The sequence below is a fragment of the Lissotriton vulgaris genome, chromosome 2_1 (assembly GCF_964263255.1).
Source record: "Lissotriton vulgaris chromosome 2_1, aLisVul1.2, whole genome shotgun sequence".
Lineage (NCBI taxonomy): Eukaryota > Metazoa > Chordata > Amphibia > Caudata > Salamandridae > Lissotriton > Lissotriton vulgaris.
Genome location: NC_141687.1, coordinates 1701350399 through 1701375035, shown reverse-complemented (window position 1 = coordinate 1701375035; position 24637 = coordinate 1701350399). Strand labels below are relative to the sequence as shown.

General features: G+C 48.5%; 1 protein-coding gene across 3 annotated transcripts in view; it reads left to right on the top strand.

Annotated features, from left to right (window-relative positions):
• KDM1A (lysine demethylase 1A) overlaps positions 1-24637 on the top strand; it is a 1339130-nt gene that overhangs the window by 1260113 nt on the left and 54380 nt on the right. For all 3 annotated transcript variants that reach the window (XM_086957680.1, XM_086957681.1, XM_086957679.1), the window contains exon 18: positions 18361-18507. In XM_086957680.1, coding sequence (XP_086813806.1) covers positions 18361-18507 — 147 coding nt within the window. The remainder of the gene's footprint in view (positions 1-18360; positions 18508-24637) is intronic.

Genomic DNA, 24637 nt, shown 5'->3' with positions numbered 1-24637 from the left:
CATGGTCTACCACTCATACTTTCACTAAGCACTACTGTGTAGACGTGCACTCAAAACAACAGGCAGCTGTTGGTCAGGCTGTTCTAAGAACGCTTTTTCAGACTGCTGCAGCTGGCACGGGCGGCCGCCGCTAATGGAGGGACTGCTATGTATTCTATGCACAGATATGAATTCAGCAGCCCACATGCCTCGAACTGCAAATGCTACTTACCAGTATGCATCTGTTCTTGGCATGTAGGGCTGCTGACATTCATATCGCCCACCCTCCTCCCCGGCGCCTGTAGCAGCTGCAGTATGTATTTATATACAAACATATGCTCATAGCATGGTCATCACTCACTTCTTCACTCCATCTCTGCCTATGGCTAAAAACAATCTGGGGATGGAGGCGATGCCCATGCGCACTGTAGTCCAGGGGAGGAGCCACCTATCTCGTGATACTTCGAAGACTCTTCCAGGACAACAATGTGCAATCATCCGGACCCAACACTAGGTGGCAGACTATGCACCGATATGAATGTCAGCAGCCCTACATGCCAAGAACAGATGCATACTGGTAAGTAGCATTTGCAAACTTGTACATCTAGGTAAGACCGGAGGTTTTTCCTTCCCCAGTGAAAAAGGTAAAATTACACCGCCACTGCCTCCACCGCTTTTTTTGTACAAGATCTTCACATGCTGAGTCCACAAAGCAGATTACCACTTGGCTGTTCTTGTGTTAAAGTCAACATTATATGCATGGTATAAACTACCTGTAGGAAAGTAGGATCTGCTTTATTGGTTACCCCCACTTTATGCCGTATGTTTTTGACATAGTTTACAGGACCCCAGCATCTGTGCGCTATCCCCTAAATTTGTTCTGGTAAGTACTTTGGTACACTCACATTTGGCTACTGTTGTACCATTATAAGTTCCTCGTATATGGTACTAAGGTACACTGGGCATACATACACCAGCAGTCTCACATGGGCTTCAGCATGTATTGTGCCGGCATGGGATTTCACTTAAACTCTGACTACAGGCTTGCATCCCTCACAACAGATATAGGTTTTAAGCGCAGAGACATAAGATATAAGTAAACATAAGTCACCCCCATGTCTTATCCCTCTTCTGTCCTGAGGAAGGGGTGCTTGGTTATAAGTGTGAGGGTGCCCCTGCATGAGGTGGACACCCCTACAAACCCCAGAGTCGATTCTCCAGGCTTTGTAAGTGCAGTCAGCCATTTTAAGATATATAGTGGATATCAGTCATTACGAGATGTCTAACTATATACGGCTGCACCAAACCCGATATAAAGCATGTTGGAACCATACCCCAATGCAGATTCTGGTGCTGGATGTATGATCCTATGTACTGAAGGCAGTGATGGCTGGTGACATTCGAACTGGTGGGGCATGTAGGCCTCGAGCCCCCGCTCACTTAAGACAGGCCGGAAGTATTCTCTACCATTTAAAGAAGTGTCCCCCTATGGTGTGTAGCCTGTCTTTGTGGAAGTTTATGCAGAGATGCCCTAATTTAGCCCAATAACCAGGAGGATCGGGTCATCTTTTGCTCCGAGTAGAGTCACAGAGAGTTGCGTCCAGAGGTAATGTACCCAGGGTCCCAAGTCTGTGCTCGGGGCCCCAGGGGGGCCGGTAACAGCCTGTCTAAGCTTCTTCTCTTAGCGTATCAGACCCGGCTCCCTGGCCTCAGGATAAGTGAGGTGTTCAAAGCCAGATCTAGCAGTCTTTTTCGTCCTAAGCCTGGTCTAACTGCCCCAATTCCCCACAGGAGCTGTATTACTAGGCCTTGCTGCAACTGTCCTGAGGGGAGCATCACTCCTATTGCGACATCGCTGCCGCTGTCCCGGGGCATTACAAAAAATATACTTTATGCAAATTAATTTGGCTAAAAATAAAATGTTGATTTATTCACTTATGTACACACCTTTGGCGGTAGTATATTAGACTGAAAATTGTTCAGATGAGCCATTGTGTTGTTGGATGTTAATGTACCCAGGTTCGGATCTGAAGAAGGGTAGCCTAGCTGTTCATTGCCCAGCCTCGCTGTCCCTGTTCTCAGGGAAGCATACCCCAGTCTTTGTCGGGATATGGACTTCATTCCTACAAGCAAATCCTGTGCACACGTAACAAGAAGGTAATCCTTGGAGGTTTTCAAAAGTAAACCAAGAAAGAGTATCAATAAATAAGGCAAGATGGACTCTTAAAGAATGTTCCTTTCAAAAGAAATGTATTAAACCTCCCATTTCGGAGGGGTAACATCAAGACAAAGGCTGGTTGCTTTTGTCTTGATGTTACCCCTCCGAAATGGGAGGTTTCATACATTTCTTTTGAAAGGAACATTCTTAAAGAGTCCATCTTGCCTTATTTATTGATACTCTTGCTTGTTTTACTTTTGAAAACCTCCAAGGATTACCTTCTTGTTACGTGTGCACAGGATTAGCTTGTACCTAATTGGGTGGGCCCTGACTACCCCCTACAGAGGTTTTGGGTCTCCTCTGACCATGCTTCACCATTAATACACTGTTATTTTACCTTACACCTACCGCTACCATTATAGGCGCCATAATTTCTTGTACACTCCAAAACCCTACACAGAACCCACATGGACTTCATTCCTGTCCGGCCTCGCTGCCCATGTCCCCCGCTGCAGCTGCATCCTTAACAGGGCATCGTGCTCCTACCCTCTGGGACTTACTGTGGCTTCACTGCCCTTGCCCCAGATGGACTTCATTCCATCTCCGAACCCCCTGTCCCTAGGGAACCTTACCCCAGCCTCACTGCCTTTTTTCCACAGCAGAGCTTCACTCCTAGTCCAGCCTAGCCTCCGGTGTGTCCCACTGCCCCTGCCCCCAGAGAGGATCCACTACCATCCTGGCCTCACTGCCCCCACTCTCTGTCTGACCACAACACTCAGTCTTGAGAACTTTCCTAGCTGCTCACACGACCTGCCTCTCAGCGCTGCACAATTTGCAGTCCGAATAGACGAAGCCACAATCCCCCCTCCTCCCCCGCTCCTGACCCAGCAGCCCCTGCCCTCCCGCCGTTGATCATAATAAATTATCTGCATTCTGTTTTTGAAAGCCTTCTCTCGATAGGACTGAGACGAGCTTCATCCCCATCCCCACCCAAGGTGAGAGCGCGCAGCTCAGCTGCTCTTACTGCAGTTAACTTGCACCATCCAGTCGCGGCTCGCACTACTCGCGGGGGGGGGGGGTCGGGTGGGGCCGGGGGAGTTTAAAATTACAAGGAAACTTAACTGACCGGGTCCTCACCGCCTCTGCTCCTGGGCCGGGGTCCGACGTTGGCGCTCTTTAACTTCTGAACAGGAACAACTGCTTCACTGGTAACCCCTCTCAGCCAATACTGACGCTGCTCCAGCAGCACCAGGATTGGCTTAGCAAGGATACTCTCCGCCCTGCCACCCTTTAGGAGACTGAGGGCTGCGGCGTTGATCAACCCTCGCTCTCCTAATGCCCAGCTGCCAGCCAGAGCAAACACTAGTGCGCAAGACTGGGCCGGTCGTAAAGATTCTCCGACCTAAACCCAATATGCACATTTGTGCTGCTGCCTGCTGTGCGTTCCGCGCCACTCCCTGGTCTGACAATGCATGTCAGTCAGCATGACGCCGGACCGCCCACCCCCTTCAGACTCTGAAGGGGGTGGGCGGTCCGGCGTCATGCTGACTGGCATGCATTGTCAGTTCAGCCAGAGCCTCAGAGGGAGCTGCCGGCTCGGCTTGTGGGTCAACGCCCAGCACCCTAATGAACACACCGCCACTGACTAAAGGGCTTCTTAGGGGACCCCCCTGTACTTCCGGTAACAGCCTTTCAGGGTCTGCCAGCAAGCTGGTGCTGCTGCTGACCACAGACACGATTCTACCCTGCTGCTGAGCTTTGCAGGGGAAGATAGACCAAGATGTTTCCTGTCACAGAAAGGTGTGACCATCTCCCAGACAGGACCTAGCGTATTGGGCTGGGGGTGCTTTCTAGTACTCTAGTTTGAGACAGTTCAGGAACACTTGGTTCCCGCTCTGGAGTGAAACTGGACAAAGGACAGGAGCGTAGCCTCCCCTCTGTTCAGCCCCTCCTTTGGGACCCCCCAGAGCGTTCCAACCCTTTCCCTAGGGTACTTAAGGGCACCTCTGAGGACAGGTCCTCAGGTTTGTCATGGAACAAGATTTGCCTCTGAAACCAAGATACTCTTTGACCGTCTGGACACTTGGACCTCGAATAGAACTGAGACTGCATCGAGTAAGACACCTGCAGCTGCTTGTCTCACTGTTCAAGTCTTCTGCGTCATCTGGGTCTGTGCGTAATCCAGGTTCTCTAGAAGGCCTGTGGGCATCAAGGAAATCTGAAGTAATGTCTTTTGGCGTGAAGGAGTCAGTCCCCTGCATCTGCAGGCACTGCAACTAAGCTGACCGGTCTGCTGCTCCTGTTGTTCTACAGACTTCCCAAGGCCCAGCAACACAAGTTGTGGTTCTGCTGTTCCCTAGAAGCCTGACCTGTCTTCTCTGCAATTTTGAGGACAGTATCCCTCTTCGGAGCTGCTGGGACCAAACCCCTGTGTGCCGCGTCAACTTTTCTGGATCTGCAGAGATCTTTGGACTGTAAGAAGCTCCAGCACCTCATCCCTCGAAGATCAGCGTCCTCACTGCATCCTCTTTACCGTGGGCCTCCATATTTGGTGAACTGCTTGAGGTCCTCCTGTGACTCCTGTGCCTTCGGCCTGTGGGTCCTCTTGAGCGTCTTCCTTTGTTTCAGTGGGCTCCCGTGCTTGATGGGAGCCTGCTCTGGCGCTCCTGCACTTGGTGAGTTCCATGGACCTTTTGGTCCAAACGTTAACATCTTTTCGCTCTCAACGCCAGTTGCGGCTACCAAGTCTTTTTTTGTAAACATACTTTATTTGTTACCATAGTGAAAGTACACTATGATATATTTAGTACTTATGGCATTTTATCTTTTGTTGAGTCCCCCAACATATACATGGTATACCTCTACACATGATATACTGTTTCGGCTTCAGTTTCAAATGCTTCATACTAAATATCCACCTCTGCGGTCATGTACTGATAGTGTGTATACATGAAATACATTAATTCTGCCAAGTAGCTGCACTTAGTATGTTTAAACATAACAGAACTTAACTTTTAGAAACTACCCCACCCTCCCCCCTCCCTCCTGGTCTACTAATACTTTTATGGTTATTAATATTATCAACATGTCAGTACTGACCCTTCACTGCCTGTGCTCGGTTGTATCCGGACCCGGGCCTGCAACTATTTCTTAACATGCCTTGCTTGTAAAGTGTAAGTGTGTTATTGGGTGGGGTGACCATGTGCCGGCATAAAATCTGTTTAAAATCGTCCGTCATAATGTCCCAGTCCATAGAAATGGGAAGTTTCCGCACCCCCCTTTCCTCTTCTCGTCTTAGGGCCGCGCTTTCGGCACTGCCCCATTGTATCAGGTCTTCCTGCCATACAGTCAACGGGGGACATCTGTGGGATTTTCATCTCATGGTGATGGCCCTCACGGCCAGTATAAGGGCCAGGTCCAGGAACCGTAGTTGTACTTTGAGAGCTGTGGTGCGTTTGCGGAGCCCCATGAGGCATTCCAGGATATTGTCCTGAACTGTGAAGTGCATGACCTCTCCCAAAGAATGCTGGATTCTGCTCCAATAGTCATGGAGGCGCGGGCATGCCCATAACATATGAGTGAAGTCTGCTTCGTCATAGGGGGCGATAGTGTTGGGCCTCAGGGAACATGCAGTGTATTCTCTTAGGGGTTAAGTAGGATCAGTGTAGTATCATTGTTTGAATGAATTTGAGTTTAGCGTTACGTGATACCCTCTTAGGATGTTCGAGCATGCTCTCCCAGGCTTTGTCAGTGAGTTCTGTGTGTGTATCCTCTGTCCACTTCGTTCTGAGTGTAGTAAGTTCAGTAGAGGCGTGCGCCCAAATACCTGTGTACAGCCATTTGACCAGGTGGCCCCCTTTTCCTATGTAATACAACAAATGAATCCGTTCATGTTGTGGAGGTTCTGTGCATTGTGGTTCCAAGTTTCTTTGATATAGTGTGATACAGCTGCATGTACTAAATATAGGCTTTCCGGTGCAGCAGTGGCCTGTACAAAAGTGTCCTGATCAAGGAGGACGCCGTCTCCGAAGAATGACCGCGGATACCAAGGCTTGTTGGTGCTCCCACCAGACACCGACCACCTAGATGCAGATATCCGACCTGGGACAGCCCTTGCAAGGCCTTGGTCTTCCTCAGCACCGTCTGGTCCTCACAGGTGCAGCGACAAGGTCACCATCTTCACTCCTGAACCTCTCAACATCGGTGGGCGTTGTACATCCATTCCCCCTGTTTACCTCCAAGAAGCATAGATTCTGTTCCCTCTGCTTGCAGGTCCACGCCTTCAAGAATCCACCCTTGGATTTCCCAGACTCCTTCACAGGCTTTTCCAGAGACATCTTCCGGTTTCAAAGTCACTTCACCCTATCTATCCATCCTCTCTGGTGCATGTAACCTGGTGTTCGAGGCATATGTGCTGTAGATACACATGCTTTGCCATCTAGTGTTGAGTCCGGATGTTTGGAAGTTGTTTTTCTTTGATGAAGTCTTTCCTAGTCACAAGGTAAGGTGACTCCTCCTTTGGGTGATAGTGCGCATGGTCATCGACTCCATTGTTAGATTTTTTTTTTCGCCTTCAGGTTCGGATGTGTATTGCTGCGCTCCGGTTCGAAACCGTTTTCTCTGGTTCCCCTCGACATGCAATCCTCTTTACCCCAACGGTATTGTTACTGTACGTGTTCCCACTTCTCCGCGTATCGTTTTCGACATTGGAACGACTTAGATAGGAAAGCTTCGTGGACGGCCATCAACAGCTCTCTGTTGATGGAAAGGACTCCGTTGAAATTCTGCCCTCTGTGGCACGCAAAGTATCCTCTCAGTAACTCAGTGTGCAACTTGTGCTTATTACCCTAGAACAAAGAAAAAAATGGTGACGCTTGCAGATCGTTTTGATCAAAGAAGACTCTTCGCGATCGTCTGGCTCGACATCTGGAGATGCAGCATCAAAGCATCGAAGACACACCAGACATCTTCGGAGAAGACTCTGGCCAGGAAGATAGCGAAGATGGGAAGATAGCGAGGAAGATGGCAGCAGAGGAGAAGGAAGATTCAAGCGCTGCACTCCAGATCAACCTAGGCGCCAAGGAACTGCTGCAGGGTCAAGGTGACGTAAGTACTGAAGACCCGTTGCCCCCACAAACTATCTCCAAAAAACATAAGGCTTCGGCACCAACTCTGCCGTCTGGCCTAGGTCGGCACCAAGACAACGTTTTTAGAGACCGGCCCTCGGGCTAGGCACCAAAACCACCGGTCAAGCCTTCAGTCTGGGTACAGTCGACAAAAACCCTCCTCAGCTTAAGTCCGGCTCAGAACCGAAATCGCGACCAAAACTTAAGGGCATGATGCACCATGATGAAGAAGACCCAGTTAGAGCCTGCATCCTAATTCTTAGGGTGGACACAAAATATAAAGCCTCTCCTACAGACCCCATGTTTGCCAGAGGCCAATTGCCATAAGATTCACAAGTGGTATCAAACAATCGTAAGATAGCAAATTCTCAATCATCAGGAGATACTCCTCCACCGAATAAGTAGTCTAAACGTATTGACGCATAGCTGCGCAGACAGCAAATCATTGGCAAATTGCAAATAACCAAGGCCTTTTTGCTAGGTATGACAAGGCACACTGGGACGAAATGGAGTATCTTCTCCAATACCTCCCAGATGAGCATAAAACTAAAGCTCAGGACTTAATAAATGAGGGTAAGCTCATCTCTAATTCCTCTCTTCGTTGTGCTCTAGATGCTGCGGACACCTTAGCTAGGGACACCAGCATCATGCTCAAGAGGCACGCCTGGTTAAGGATCTCAGGTTTCAAACCTGAGGTCCAACAATTGATCCTTAACTCTCCATTTGTTAAGGAACACCTGTTTGGCCCTAACGTTCACCAGGCGTTAAGAGAAGATGAAAAAAGACACTTAAGTCGCTAAATTTATGGGAGCAGTTCAGACTGCTCCAATATAGGTTCTTTTTGTCACACTTTCTACAGAGGAGAGTCAAAAACAACATCCCCAGATCAGAATAACCTCCACGTACAAGGGTAAAAGCCAGTCCTCTCCCTCCAGAGGATTTTTTCGTTGAGGTTATAGAGGCAACAACTTTAAGGGTAGGGGTAAGGGCAACACACCTGGAAAATCCCCTTCCCCCAACAAACAGTGACTTTCCCACGCTCCCCGCCCCTCATTATACCACACCTGTCGAGGGAAGACTTCACCAATTTCTCCCCATTTGGCAGTCTATAACATCAGACAAATGGGTTCTTGGAATTATCTAACATGGTTATTTCCTGGCGCTTACCATCAATCCCCCAAACATTCTGCCACAATCTCACAAGTTCTCTCCGGAATATGTCCACTTGCTAAAACAAGAGGTCCAGTCCCTCTAAATTAAAGGGGCAATAAAGCCAGTTCCCATACAGTACCAAGGCTCGGAGGTTTACAATGTTATTTTCTCATCCCCAAAAAGGACGGTTCCTTAAGACATATTCTAGATCTCGGAGAGCTAAACCACTACATACAGTCAGAACATTTTCACTTGGTCACACTTCAACAGGTGCTTCCGGACTTTGTCTACTCTGGATTTAAAAGACGCATATGTTCATGTTCTAATTCATCCTGCTCATTGCAAATGTCTACGATTTGTTATAGCAAACAAGCACTATCAGTTCACGGTACGTCCCTTTGGAATACCTACAGCGCCTAAAGTTTTTACCATATGCCTGACAGTAATTGCTGCTCACCTCAGAAGACAACAAATTCACACCTTTCCCCATCTGAATGACTGGCTCATCAAAGCCAGCAGTTACCACGACTGTCACCAGCACACACAAACCACAATAGATCTGCTTCATCAACTGGGTTTCACCAACAATGCACAGAAATCACACCTGCAACCAATTCAGATGCAGACTTATCTCGAAACTACTCTAACACAGTCAAAGCCCTAGCCTCTCCCAATATGGCCAGACTACACATTATTCAAACTGTCATTCTATAAGTTCAACCCAACCAAGCATTAGCATCCAGAGTGTTGATGCAATTACTGGGAATAATGGGGTCCTGCATCTCAGTTGTACTCCATGCAAGGCTTCTCATGCGCCCCCTCCAAGAATGCTTAACACAACAGTGGAATCAATCGCAGGGTCTATTGACTGATCAGGTGTTGGTAGACTGCCTCACTCATCGCACTCTGCAGTGGTGAAATCCACAAAACTTATCAGCAGGCCTGCCTTTCATCAACCTTGTTTCACTAATCGAGCTCATAGCAGAAGCATCTCTAACAGGTTTGGGGGCTCATCTCAAAAATTACACAACACAAGGCATATGGAGCAACAAGCATAGCTCTCTCCACATCAACTATCTAGAGCTCTTCGCTGTATTTCTAGCAACTCATAGTCAAAACTGTCCAATGCCGAACAGACAATATAACAGCAATGTATTATGTACTGAAACGGTGAGGGGAATACACTCTCTCCAACTGTCAACACTCGCTCAAGCCATTTGGAAGTGGGCACAACATCTCCCGGGAGTAAACAATCAAATTGGAGATCTCCTCAGCAGGAGACAACAACAAATCACATGTGGAAACTTCACCCTCAAGTTCTCCTTCCTTCCTTCCAACAGTAGGGGTTTCCGCAAATAGCCCTACTTGCCAGGGCTGAAAACGCAAAATACCCAAACTTCGGCTCCAGGTACCCACACCCGCTATCAAAGGGGCAATGCCCTGTGGATGAACTGGTCAGGAATGTTTGCCTTTGCTTTTCCGGCTCCTCCGCTCATTTCATGGGTGGTTCAGAAACTCAGGCAAACATCTCTCACACTAATTCTAGTGGCTCCCTCATGGGCTTGTCAACCATGGTACACCACTCTGTTGCAGCGGTCTCTAGTTCCACATAAAAAACGACCCTAAACTGCAGGCTCCTCACACAGAACCATGGAGAAATCCAGATCCCAAGGAGTTGAATTTAGGGATCTGGCTCCTGAAGTCATAGTTTGGTTATTTAAATTTTCCACCAGACTGTATGAATATTCTAAAAGAAGCCAGAGGCCTACCACCAAAGCGTGCTATGCAACAAAAAAGAAAATATTTGCTGTATATTGCAATAACAACAAAATCAATCCTTTAGATGCTTCTATGCAAAACATTATTTGCTACTTGTTACATTTACAACAATCGGGCCTCGCTTACACATCAATTCAATTCATTTGCACCTTGCATCAGTAGCTGCGTACTTACAAAATAGACAACATCTATTCTGAGTCCCAGTAATCAAGGCCTTCATGGAAGAATTAAAAAGAGAAATACCACCAAGGATTCCTCTGCCCTGGTATGGAATCTTAACATTGTTCTCACAAGGCTTATGGGTCCACCTCTTGAACCATTACACAAGTGCCCTTTACAGTTCCTCCGTGGAAAGTTGCATTCCTCATTGCGATCACATCACTAAGGAGAGTTGGTGAGCTACAGGCATCAACTTTGGGAGAACCTTTCTTTCACCTACATAAAGATAGGATAGTTCTCTGTACCAAACCAAAAATCCTCCCCAGGGTAGTTTCTGCTTTTCATATAAACCAATCGGTTGAGTTGCAAGTCTTCTTTCCTCAACCTGATTCTGTCGCAGAACACGCTCTTCACGCGCTTGATGTTAAAAGAGCTTTAATATACTACATAGATAGAAAAAAAGACTTTCGCAAAACAAAACAACTGTTTGTTGCATTTGCTCCACCCAACAAAGGCAGTCCTATTTCAAAATCTAGTTTTGCCCGATGGATTGTAAAATACATTCAAACTTGCTATATTAAATCTAAAAGAATTTTAATTATATCCCCAGAACGCATTCCACTCTCAAAATAGGGTTGTCAATGGCCTTTTTAGGCAATATCCATCTAGCTGATATATGTAATGTTCTACACCACACACATTTACCAAACACTATTGTATAGATGTGTTAGCACTTCAACAGGCTTATGTAGGCCAAGCAGTACTGAAACACTTTTCCAAACAATTGCAACATCTGCAGGTTAGAAACCGCTTTGAGAGTACACTACTTTATAGTCTATGCAAAGCATGTGTATCTACAGCACACATGCCTCGAACGGATGTTACTTACCCAGTAATCATCTGTTCTTGGCATGTAGAGCTTTAAGCATTTGTTCTTGGCATGTAGAGCTGTAGATTCACATGCCCCCACCCGTCTCCCCAGGTACTGGTAGTTGTTGCAGTTCTTAAATTATAGATTCATACGCATGGACATCTGTATACTACACTTATTTACTCCATTCTCACCCTCTTGCGGGAAAACAATCTAACAGTGGAGTCGATGAGCATGCACACGATCACCGAAAGGAGGAGTCACCTTACCTTGTAACTAGGTAAGAAGACTTCGAAGAAAAACAACTTGCAAACATCCGGACCAAACACTAGATGGCAGGTGTATGCAAAGCATGTGAATCTACAGCTCTACATGGCAAGAACAGATGCTTACTGGGTAAGTAACATTATCCTTCTGGAGCATATACGGTGCGATGGCTCTCCAAACTTCTGCCTTCCTAAAGGTTTCTTCTGTGTCCTCCAGGAAGAGTCCTTCTTTAAAACTGCAACCGCGACTTTTCCATTGACTTCCTTTGGGCACACAGCTGTGTTTCCACTCTGCACACAGCCTCCTTCCTGGATGCTTACCTTGGGTAGTTCCTTGTGTCTCCGGCACTTCTGCATCTACTGATCCAAGTCCTGTTTTCCTTTGCAGTTCACATTTCACTTTCTTAGTATATGATTTTATCACCCTTTGGAGACTAGTATATATCTGAAAGAGACCATTAGTTATAGATTCCTTACCTTAGATCTAACCCCCTGTGTCAGACTGGATTCAGAGATTTTTTTTTGTAGCAGTACCCCTGCGCTTCGGTAGGTGGCGTTGGTCGAGTCTGAGTGAGTCCTCGGCATTGTGGTTACCAGGGTGACGTCATGGTGTCTACTTAGACTCCGCCCCTGCGCGCCTACGTCATTTTTGTTCCGCGCCAGCCTGCACAGAGTGAAGTGTGCCCCTTAGTCGCTTTTTGACTAAAGATTTTTGACTTTTTGTCGGCATCTTTTAAATCTTACGACTCCTGTTGCACAAGGGATGGCCAGTTGTCAGTCCGGTTTCATGCCTTGTGACTCGTTTCACAAGTTGTCGATCACTGATCCGCACCTCATGTGTCTTTGGTGCCTGGAGCGCAACCACGACCTAAAGTCCTGATACCTGTGCCCGGCCCTAAACCTGAAGCCTTTGCGAGGGTCGGTCCTGAAACTTTTCGATGCATTGCAGTTTGCACCATGCCGCTCAAGGTCCCTGTCGAGGGGAAGGTCGCTGGACCGGTCGTTAAAGCATCACCACTCGTCATCAAAGTCTTTGCAGTCCTCTGGTAAGTCGAAGCACAAGAAGGAGGCGATGAAGCATTGTCGCTCTTCGCTTTCTCCCGGTCCGGCCGACGTGACGCAGGACCCAGAGCATCATCGCTCTCTGGCTCCTTCCATGGAGCCTGCTGGGGCTGCTCCGCGCTTCCCTCCCTTTGCCAGAGCCAGATCATACCCTGCCCAGCTTCGAGCTATTTACGAAGCGCATCTTTGGACTTCCTGACTCTGCCAGCGCACCTTCAGGCCCCACAGACTCGGCTGGGGGCCGTGGGCCTTCAATGCCGGCGACTCCAGCGCTGCAGGGCCCCCATGGATCCGTGCCTGGATCCGAATCGGTGCTGGTTGACCTCACAGTACCTTCCCAGGCGCCGATCCCGGTGAGGACGCCGGTTCTGCCCCCAACTGGTGTCGACCCCAGCCTCCCCCGATGTGGACACAGTACCGGACCAACATCGATCGATGTCGCTACCGGCACTCAAGGGTACTTTTGTCCCACTGTTATTTCCTGTTGTTCTCTACCTCCCTGAGTGGCAGCCAGAGTAGGGTGAGTAAGACTGGGCAGGGTCTGATGACCCTCTAGCAGATCAACTTGAGGAACCGGACTGGAGAAAGGAGTTTGGTGATACCAGTGGTCTGGATACCTCGTCAGACCTTGGTATGCTCTCCCCTCCCCCCCTACTGTGGCTACAGAGGAGGGAGCTTCCTACGCTGTGGTGTTGCATAAGGCGGCTGAGGCCTTGGGCCGCGAGCTTCCTACGGTAGCTGTCAGGACTAATGTCCTGACTGAGGTGCTTCAGCCGGCAGCCTCTTCAGAGCCCCTGCTGCCTTTTAATTATGCCCTCACCAACATCCTTTTGGGCACTTGGTCAAAGCCCAGCATAAGGGCTCCTGTGGAAAGGATGATTGCCCACCCAAAGGCCCCGGGCGACCCACTTTTCCTCTCTCAAACTCGTACCCCTGAGAGCTTGATGGGACAAGCCTCATCCTTAAAAGGCGGATTCCCTACTGCTCCCTCAGATAGGGAATCTAAGAAGCTGGACCATTTTGGGAAGATGTTTCATTTTCCAGCTCATGACTGCGATCGGTGAACACTGCATGTCTCTTGGGCCTTTATACATACACGGTGTGGGATACGGTGCTGCCACAGTGCCCGGAGGAGGACCAGGCCGTGGTCACCCGTGCTGTTAGTCGAAAACAGCAAAGTTCCCTATCCGGTGTGGACTGGATACCGCCAACTCGCTGGTTAGAACGGTTTCCACGTCGTTACCCCTGAGGCGCTATACCTGGCTGAGAACGTCTGGCTTCTCTGGGGATGTCTAATTTATTGTTTTTGACGTGCCCTTTAATTGCTGTTGCCTGTTTGGTAACAAGGCGGACAATGCGCTTGAGCGTTTCAAGGACTCTAGGGCTACGGCCAGATCCTTGGGCCTTACAGCCACCTATTACCCCATGCAGTCTGCCTTTCGTGGCTATGTAAAGGGGTGCCATACCACGTTCCACCCAGAGCCACAAGGCTGCGCAAGCTACCCAGCCTCTGCGTGGCTGGGACGTGGGACCCAGCATCGCGGGTCTGGGAGCAGGGGGCGGGCCAGTCCACCAGTGCCCCCTCTGCAGCAGCCTCCAAGCCTTTCTAGTCCGACCTTTCAGGGCCACCGGTTGCAAGTGGGTGCTGGATCCGCCATCACCACCCCCACTGCAAAAAGAAAAATTGATAGACAGAATGCAGAACAATGTCATACATTCACCCCAGTTAAGAGATCTGGACCTAAATCCATCGGTTTTTTGCTCACCATTCCAGTTTGAACCCAGCCATATGCAAATCAGTCTTGACACTGTGCGCAATGGGAACAGTCCAGCCCGAACTGCCAGGCCAGGTCCTCCCTGGAATGAAAACAAGCATCCGAGGACCGGTTTCACATTAGCCAGGATAGTTTGACTCCAGTGGCATGGAGAACACAGGACCCAGGTCTGGGAATAACTGTCCCACTCACGGTGACAAATTCTAAAACAACACGTGATGGACAGAATGCAGAACAATGTCATACATTCACCCCAGTACAGGGATCTGGGCCTAAATAAATTGTTTTTTTGCTTGCCATTACATTCTAGTTTGAACCTAGCCATATGCAAACCAGTCTTGACAACATCTCATTGGATAGGTGGGTTTTGCAGATGCTCCGAAAAGGCTACCTTCCCTTCGAGACTACAGCTCCCTCCATGCCACCAACATTCCATCGTATGTCTTAAGACCATTTAGCCCTCTCCCCCAGGAACTTGCCCAAGGGAGCTTTTGAACGCATCACTATCACTGAAGTAGGTCATAGTTGCTATCTCACTACTCTTGGTACCCAAGAAGGACAAAGACATGCGTCCTATCTTAGACCTCAGGGATGTCAACCGCTTCCTCCGGAAGGAGACGTTCAAAATGTTAACCTTAGCTCAGGTCTTGTCTGCCCTCGACTCTGGAAAGTGGATGGTAGCGTTGGACTTGCAGGATGCTTACTTTCACATCCCCATCTTGCCTGCCCACTGGCGTTACCTATTATTCACGGTAAGTCATGAGCATTTTCAGTTTACCATGCTCCCCTTTGGCCTTATAACAGGCCCTCTGGTGTTCATGAAAGTGATAGCAGTGGTCGCAGCTCATCTGCATAGATCAGGAGTTTCAATCTTGCCCTATCTCGACTCTCCCACCTTTTGACTACAGCGAACCTCCTGCATTTACTGGGGTTTACTATCAACGTGCTAAAGTCGAACCTGATTCCCTCTCATTAGCTCCTTTTCATCGGAGCGGTTCTGGACACAGCGCAGTTTCAGGTCTATCCTCCCGAGCAGCGATTCCAGGATATTCGGACTATGATTCCGATGTTTCAGCCTCTATCCCAGATTTCGGTGAGAATGACCCTGAGGATGGTGGGCCTCATGGCCTCCTGCATCCTGCTAGTGGATCATGCCAGATGTCATATGCGGGCTCTGCGGTGGGATCTGAAGTTCCAGTCAGCACAGCATCAGGGGAATCTTTCCAATGTCGTTCAGATCTCGGAGGGGGCTCCAAGTCAGTTGAAGTGGTGGCTCACTGACCAGCATTGGGTCAGTGGCAGATCCCTCTCCCTTCCCCAACCATAGTTTACAGTAGCGACAGATGCGTTACTTATGGGATGGGGTGGACACATGGGGGAGGCGGAGATCAGAGGCATCTTGTCTCCGGTGGAGTCCGGGATCCACATCAACCTCTGGAGCTCCGGGCGATTAGTCTTGCACTGAAGGCATTCCTGCAACATCAGGGCATATCCCTGTTGGTTCAACACCTGGCAGGTTCCCTGAACACCAGGGTGGAAGAACTCAGCCGCCGGTGCAGGATGGATCACGAATGGCGTCTTCAGGTGGTGCAAGGTCTCTTTCAGCAGTGGGGAGAGCCTTGGTTAGATCTGTTCGCCAGCGTCGGCAGTTCTGCACGTTTGAGTTTCTAAGGTGGCACTCGCTCTGCGGCGCTTTTCGACGCGAGTGGAATTGCTGCCTCCTGTACCCCTTTCCACCTGTACCACTTTTACCCAGAGTGCTGAAGAAGATCAAGCGCGACCGGGCCCAAGTAATTCTTGTGGCTCCCGACTGGCCCGATTGCCTCTTTGGGTGGATTTTCTGTAACAGCAGTAGGGGGCATTCCTCCCCTCGAACCTGTCCAGTCTCCACCTCCTTGCATGGAGATTGAGCAAAGACAGCTGACAGCATTCGACCTTCCTCCTGAAGTCTGTAATGCCATCTTGGCAGCCAGGCATCCCTCGAGTAAAATTGTATACGCCTTTAGATGCAACACATTAGTGGCATGGTGCACAGCAAAGGCTGTGGATCCCCTTTCTGCCCCTCTTTCAGAGGTTCTCCTCTTCATTCTTTCTTTGGCTCAGCAGGGCTCTGCTTTGGGCACTCTTAAAGGCTATCATTCAGCTATTTCGGCCTTTCTTCGCCTTCCTGATCAACCTTCTCTTTTCAAGTCCCTTGTTGTTAACAGATTTCTGAGGGGCATTACTAATCTCTTTCCTCCTCCTTCTGTAATGCCCAAGTGGGACTTGAATCGTGTCCTCACTTATCTTATGTGTGCTCCCTTTGAGTCACTACATAATTGTCCTCTTCGTCTCCTTACTTTGAAGTCTGCTTTGTTGCTTGCACACACCTCTGCTCGCATGGCGAGTGAGCTTTAGACCTTATATTCCAGTCTCCCTTTCTTGCTGTCCATCCGTACAAAGTAGTCCTCCGTACTAGGCCCTCTTTTCTTCCCAAAGTGATTACCTCTTTCCACATAGGTCAGACCATCACATTGCCCACCTTTTTCCTGCCTCCGCACCCTTCCAAAGAGGGTGTGGAGGCGGGAAGGACTCAAAAGGTCATGACCCAAAACGTGCACTGTCTATCTACCTTGACCGCACTAAAGATTATCAACTCGTCGTGGGTTATGAGGGTGCCAAGAAAGGTTGGGCAGTGCACAAACATTCCATCTCTCAATGGGTCATGCTATGCATTAAGATCTGTTATTCTTTGGCTAAAAAAAAAACCTCCAGTAGGACTGAGCGTCCACTCTACAAGAGTGACGGCAGCTACTACTGCTTTGGTAATTGGTGTTCCGTTGGTTGACATTTGCCAGGCAGCCACATGGGCATCCTTGCACATGTTTACTAAGCATTACTGCCTAGGCAGCCAAGTCCGGAGAGATGCCTTTTTCTTCCGTTCTGTTCTCCAGGACTTCCTGGGTGAACTTAGTTTGCAGGCCCACCACCGGGGTTGGCATTGCTGGGGAACCTTTTCTAAGGTAAGGAATCTATAACTGATTATCTCTTTCAGATGAACAAGTTACTTACCTTCAGTAACAATGTATCTGTAAGAGACATACATTAGTTATAGATTCCTTACCGCTCCACCCATCCTCCCCGTTCTGCAAACTGACTTCTAGGGATAGGACTCCCTTACAGGGCCCTAGTTTTGGGCACCAGTGGTCAGTGTCTTTCATGGCTCTGCACTTCTGGCATGAAATGTCATGTCAGAGCTGATGTCAGCACGCAGGGGCGGTGTCTAAGTAAATACTGTAGCGTCGTTCCGGCTACCACAATGCCGATGACCAACGCTGAGTCGACCGACACGCAGGGGTACTGCCACAAAAAAACTTCTCCAGATCCAGTCTGGCACCTGGGGTAATTGTAAGGTAAGGAATCTATAACTAATGTATGTCTCTTACAGATACATCATTACAGAAGGTAGATAACTTGTTCATTTGTGCTACTTACCTGATCATTTTGAAGTATTCTTGTTTGTGTTATTGATATCTCCTGTTAGTAGATATACCAATGTGTTGGTGATAGTGATACATAATATTTTGTATCAACCTTGTTCTTTTTCATCTAATCTACACTGTTGAAAGTGGTAAAACAAGCTGCTTTACACTCCTTCGGGATATGCCAGAAGGCTGCTCTCCACAGCTACAACTTTGAGAGCTTTGTATGGTTATCAAAGACCACTAAAATCACCATAAGAGTTGCCAGGATTAATGCAAGGTGCATCATGCCTAAGAGTGTGCACCATATACTAAGCCAGCCTCCCACTCTAGCAAGGTCACTAAATTCCATGATTCAGGGAGTAGTGTTTAGAATATCTTATGTTTGATAATATGGAAAGGATAACAGCAAATAAAGAGCATGCAGATCTTGCAGAGGCTCTGTGTATAGCACTCTTTTAAAAAGTGTGACCCAATTCTGTTTTTTCTTCTCCATATGATTACAGTAACATAATTTGTTATCAACCACACAATGTTTATCACTTATATCTTCTCTCTGTACATGACATTAGCCTAAAGAGACAGTCGTTACACGTTGGCGTGCTGACCCTTGGGCCCGTGGATCGTATTCCTATGTAGCAGCTGGATCCTCTGGAAATGACTACGACCTAATGGCTCAACCTATTACTCCTGGACCATCCATACCTGGAGCACCACAGGTGAGAGAACTTAGGGCAAAATAACAAAACCTTAAGCATATAGACCATTTTGTGAAACTAAACTGCATCACACCTGATTTATTCAACAAGGATTATTCTGATGGATACATCTGCCTGTGGATTCCTCACATTTTGAATAACCCCTGTGCCAGCATTCTGAGTGAAATGTTCTTTCCTAGCTCTCCCACATCGACGAGGACGTCACAATAGGAAAGCTCCGCTCGCGACACCGTATGACGTCATCGGAGCCATAATTTATTTTTATTTTTTATTTATTATTAATCTTATAGAGCGCGACAGCTACCCGTGAGGGTTTCCCGGCGCTAATTGACAGTGACAGCATAGTAAATCCTGAAGAAGAATTATTGGACAAAGAGCCAGGTCTTTAAGGCTTTGCGGAAGCGAAGATGACACTGCTCAACTCGTAGGTCCAGGGGAAGAGAATTCCAGAGTTTGGGTCCAAGTACAGCAAAGGAACTACCACCTACTCTGGAGAGCCTGAACTTAGGCACGCAGAACAAGTGTTGGGAAGAAGAGCGGAGAGAGCGTGCGGGTACATAAGGTTTGACGAGTGATTGGAGATAAGTGGGGGCGGCTTCAATTTTAATCTTATGCATAAAGCATAGTGCCTTAAATTTTACCCGGTTGTCAAGATTAAGCCAGTGGAGTTTTTTGATGCGTTCCGTAATTGGATCATATTTCCGGCATCCACACAGAAGCCGTGCAGCGGCGTTCTGGACTAGTTGGAGACGGCGCATGACCGCCCTGGTAGCCCCCAGATAGAGCACGTTACTGTAGTCCAATCTAGAGGTCACCAGGGCCGTCACGACAGATCTCTGGGTGTCGGATGGCAGAATCCAGAAGATTTTTCTCAGCCATCTTAGGATAGTCAAGCAGGTGGCTGTGACTTTATTGGCCTGGTCTTTCATCGATAGATCCCTATCGATAAGAACCCCAAGATTTCTCGCTCGTTCCGATGGAATGGGTAAGTCGCCCATGGTCGATGGCCAGTGTCTCGAACTCCATAGATCAGGCTTGTTACCAAAGACAAGCACCTCCGTCTTGTTGCTGTTGAGCTTGAGAAAATTACGGCTCATCCAGCGAGAGATGTCACTAAGACCAGATTGCAGAGAAGAAGGTGATGAAGGGTCGGCTTGGGATAGGGAAAACACAATCTGAGAATCATCAGCATAAGTAAAGAGATTGAGACCAGAGTGATGTGCAACATGTGCTAGAGGAACAACATAAAGATTGAAGAGAAGAGAACTAAGGATAGAACCCTGGGGGACACCATGTGGAGAAAGATAAGTGTTGGAAGTGGAGGTGTTAGAAAAGATTTGAAAAGTCCGGTCAGTGAGAAAAGACGAGAGCCAATGCATGGCTTTGTCACAAATGCCAAAAGAGGCAAGGCTGCTGAGAAGGATACTGTGCGAGACAGTATCGAAGGCTGCACTGAGGTCGAGCAATATCAGTGCAGCCATTTCACCTCGATCGAGTAATTGGCGAATATTCTCAGTTACTCCTAATAGAGTGGTTTCAGTGGAGAAGCCTTGACGAAAGCCTGACTGGGAGGGGTGAAGGAGATTGTTAGTGGTGACAAAGCGTGATAGATGTAAATGAATGTGCCTTTCCAAAATTTTCGAGAAGGCCGGCAACAATGAAATGGGCCGGAAATTGGCGGCAACATTTGGATCTGCAGTGGGTTTCTTAAGGAGCGGGGTCACCATTGCATGCTTCCAGCTGTGGGGGACCATGGCTGAGTCAAGAGAAGCATTTAGTAAGGAACAGATCACATTGAGTTGGGAAAACTCAAGTTTACGTAGAACCGAAATAGGTAGGGGGTCCATGGGTGAGCCAGATTTAATATTGTTTAAAATTTCCGAAAGGGTGGCAGGTACGAGGTCAGGCCAAGTCTTCAATGAAGCCGAAGGAAGGCAAGAAGTGGTGGGGGATGGACAAGGACTGACATTGGATTCCTCATGGGCTGTTATGTCTTTGTAAATTTTGTCAATTTTGGACGTGAAGTACTGGGCAAGTTCATCACATTTCTTGCTGGAAAGAGGAGGGGGTGTAGCAACTGTCTGTGAGCCAGCAAGGTCTTTTACTACCTTAAACAGGACATTGGATTTATTTATGGCTTCTGTAATCAGGTTATTGACATAAGTGGCTCTGGTGAGAGCACAGGCCTTGTGGTAAAGTTTCAATTCAGCTTTGTACGTAAGCCCAGCAGCAGTGGAATAGTCCTTCCTCCAGGTACGCTCTAGTCTTTTGCATTGGGATTTATGTAAACGGAGGGTTTCGTTGTACCTAGGGGCAGGAGAATTATGGACAATATTTTTCTTATTAGTGAAAGGGAGGCAAGTATTTATAGCCTCGAAGAGCCAGGAATTCACCGAGTTGGCAGCTGCATTCATATTGTCTAAGTTAAGTGGGTATTTAGGCATGAGATCACACAATTTTTTATTAAAAGCTGCAATGTCCAGATTTTTCCAGACTCTCTTCTTGCAATTGATAGAAGAATTGGATATGGTCTGTGTTTTATTTTTAGTTGCAGTAAATTTAACAAGATAATGATCAGACCATGAAACAGGTAAGGCAGGAAGGCATGTTATTTGCGAAGAATTAGAAAAAATAGGATCTAAAAGATGCCCACCCTTGTGGGTGGGACCCTTGTTGTGTAAAATTAAGTTCATAGCGGCAAGATCAGTAATGCAGTTTCCTGCTGAATTATCATTGGGGTTGTCCAAGTGTAAATTTAGGTCACCAATGATAAAGAAATTACTGGAAGAAATGAGCACTGATGCAATATAATCCAAGAATTGGGTATACCAAGAATTTACAGTGCCCGGGGGACAGTACATTAGGAGCCCTGTAAGAGTGTTATTGGGATTTAAAGTAAGCTTGAAGTGAAGTGCATCACATCCGCTCAAAGTGATAGGGTCCGAGTGACACTGATATTTTTGATTAAAAATGATCGCCACACCACCCCCAGACCTTCTAGGACGGTCATTTCGAACAATAGCATAATCAGTAGGCAACGCTTCGGCGATGTCAGGGCCAGAGCTATCGTGGAGCCAGGATTCTGTGATGAATAGCGCGTCCAGCGCTTCATCAGTAAGCAAGTCAAAGATGTGGCGTTTATGTTTGGGCAGAGAACGACAATTGTGACTAATAAATACGAATCCAGGAGGAGAAGGAGTAGTAGTTATTTGTTGTTGACTGTTGCATAAAAGAGGAGTATTTAACAGAAATGGACAGTCAGGGCAGTGCAGTGGAAAACGGTCGAGCATGTCAAGAAAATGCATTGCATGCGTATTGGGAGGTCTTAAATCAAATAATTGTTTGCTGGTATATGGACGAGGAACCAAAGGAGAAGGACCAGGGGTTCTGGCCCCGGGGCCCGGTTGGGCGCGGACGGGCGCAGACGGGCACACCTTTGGCGCGCCCGCCCGCTCCGCGGACGGGAAATGACACACATTTATACAGGAGGAGGGTGGGAGGGTCTGAAAGCCTAGACCGCGATCCCTGCACCTTCCTAAGATGGCGGCTGACCCCTGGCTCGAGCCGCGACAGCGTTAAATCGGCTGTGCGGTCCGAGGTGGGAAGCGAAAACAGAGTCAAAATGTGCAAAATAGCAAAGTTAAAATGAGGGGATTAAAATACACAAATTAACACAGCATATGTAGATGACAAAATTTCCCGGCTTTCCGCCTCAGGAAAACACACTGGTATCAATCACCGAGCAGTGTTAAAAGGACCTAGTCGGCGTGCTGACGTCTGATCCCTTTTTTCAGCGCCGTCGACGCTTAACGGTTTTTCGAGGGGCTCTCCATTTTCAACTAAGAAAACTTTGTATCTCTTAATTGTTTCTGATGGCTACTTCCAGGAAGACAGGATTTAAACCCTGCAGAGAGTTGTGGCGGGCATATGTAAATTACGGACCCGCATGATGATTGCCTCTGGTGCTTATCTTCGGACCATGGCAAGATGTTGACTCTAGCTCAGGTGTTGGCTGCCCTCGACCCTGGAGACTGGATGGTAGCGTTGGACTTGCAGGACGCATATTTTCACATCCCCGTCCTGCCGGGGTTACATGCTGTTCATGGTACGCAAGGGGTATTTTATGTTTGCCGTGCTCCCCTTCGGCCTTACCAGCGCCCCTCAGGTGTTCACAAAAGTGATGACAGTGGTCGCAGCTCATCTGCGCAGGTCAGGGGTGTCAGTCTTCCCCTACCTCGATGACTGGCTGTTGAAGGCGGGCTCGCCCCACGCAGTCGTCGCCCACCTTTAGACTACGGCCGACCTCCTGCATTTGCTGGGGTTCTCCATCAATGTGCCAAAGTCTCACCTGAGTCCCTCCCAGACGCTCCCCTTCATCGGAGCTGTTCTGGATTCGACGCAGTTTCGGGGTTATCCTCCCGAGCAGCGAGTCCGGGATATTCAGGCTATGATTCCGATCTTTCAGCCTCTATCCTGGGTTTCGGTCCGGATGAGCCTCTGGCTTCTCGGCCTGATGGCCTCCTGCATCCTGCTGGTGCAACATACCAGATGGCATATGCGAGCTCTGCAGTGGGACCTGAAGTTGCAGTGGGCACAGCATTAGGGCAACCTGTCCGATCATGTACAGATCTCGGAGGGCACTGCGCAACAATTGCAGTGGTGGCTCACGAATCGCGATTGGGTTAATGGCAGATCGCTCTCCGTTCCCCAACCGGAGCCCACAGTGGTGACGGATTCGTCCCTCCTGGGATGGGGAGGCCACTTGGGAGAGGCGGAGATCAGAGGCCTCTGGTCTCTGGCGGAGTCCCGGCTCCATATCAACCTTTTGGAGCTTCGGGCGATCCGACTTGCACTAAAAGCATTCCTACTCTTTGTCTGGGGAAGTGTAGTGCAGGTGTTCACGGACAACACTACCGCCATGTGGTATTGCAACAAACCGGGCTTGTGGGGTCCTGGACCCTATGTCAGTAGACTCTGCGCCGCTGGACATGGCTGGTACATCAAGATATTACATTGGTGGTTCAACACCTGGGAGGTTCTCTGAACGCCAGGGTGGACGAACTCAGCCGCCGGTGCATGATGGATCACGAATGGCGTCTGCACTCAACGTGGCTCAAGGTCTCTTTCAGGAGTGGGGAAATCCTTGGTTAGATATATTTGCCACAGAAGAGAACGCACAATGTCATCCGTTCTGCATGTTGGAATTTCCAAGGCGGCACTCACCCGGCGACGCTTTTCATCACGAGTGGAGCTGCGGTCTATTGTACGCCTTTCCGCCTATACCTCTTCTGCCCAGAGTGCTGAAGAAGATTCGGCGCGACCGGGCACAAGTCATTCTTGTGGCTCCGGATTGGGCACGAAGATACTGATATCCCGAGCTACTCAGCATGGCAATCGATCCCCCGATCAGTCTGCCTCTTCGGGAGGATCTTCTGTCGCAGCAGCAGGGAACGGTCCTCCACCCAAACCTGTCCTGCCTCCACCTCCAGGTGTGGAGATTGAGCAGCAACAGTTGACAGCTTTCGATCTTCCTCCCGAAGTCTGTGATGTCATTCTGGCAGCCAGGCGTCCCTCCACTCAAACGGTATAATCCTGCCGGTGGAACAAGTTTGTGGCATGGTGCGCAGAAAAGTCTGTGGATCCCCTTTCTGCCCCTCTTTCCGAAGTACTTTTGTTCCTCCTTTCCTTGGCACAGCAGGGCTCTGCTCTGGGCACTCTTAAAGGTTATCTTTCGGCCATCTCCACCTTTCTACGGCTTCCAGATCAGCATTCTCTTTTTCGGTCCCCGGTTGTTAACCGTTTTCTGAAAGGCATTACACACGTTTTCTCCTGTGCCATTTATCATGCCTTAATGGGACTTAAACCTTGTCTTGACATATCTGATGTGTGCTCCCTTCGAGCCCCTTCATAACTGTCCTTTGCGTCTTCTTTCTCTCAAGACAGCTTTCCTGGTAGCTGTCACCTCTGCCAGAAGAGTGAGTAAGCTCCAGGCTCTTTCTTCCAAATCTCTTTTCCTTTCTGTTCATCCGGACAAGGTGGTTTTGAGGACCCGTCCTTCTTTCTTCCCAAAGGTTGTCACGCCCTTTCACATTGGGCAGACCATCACTTTGCCCACCTTCTTTCCGCCTCT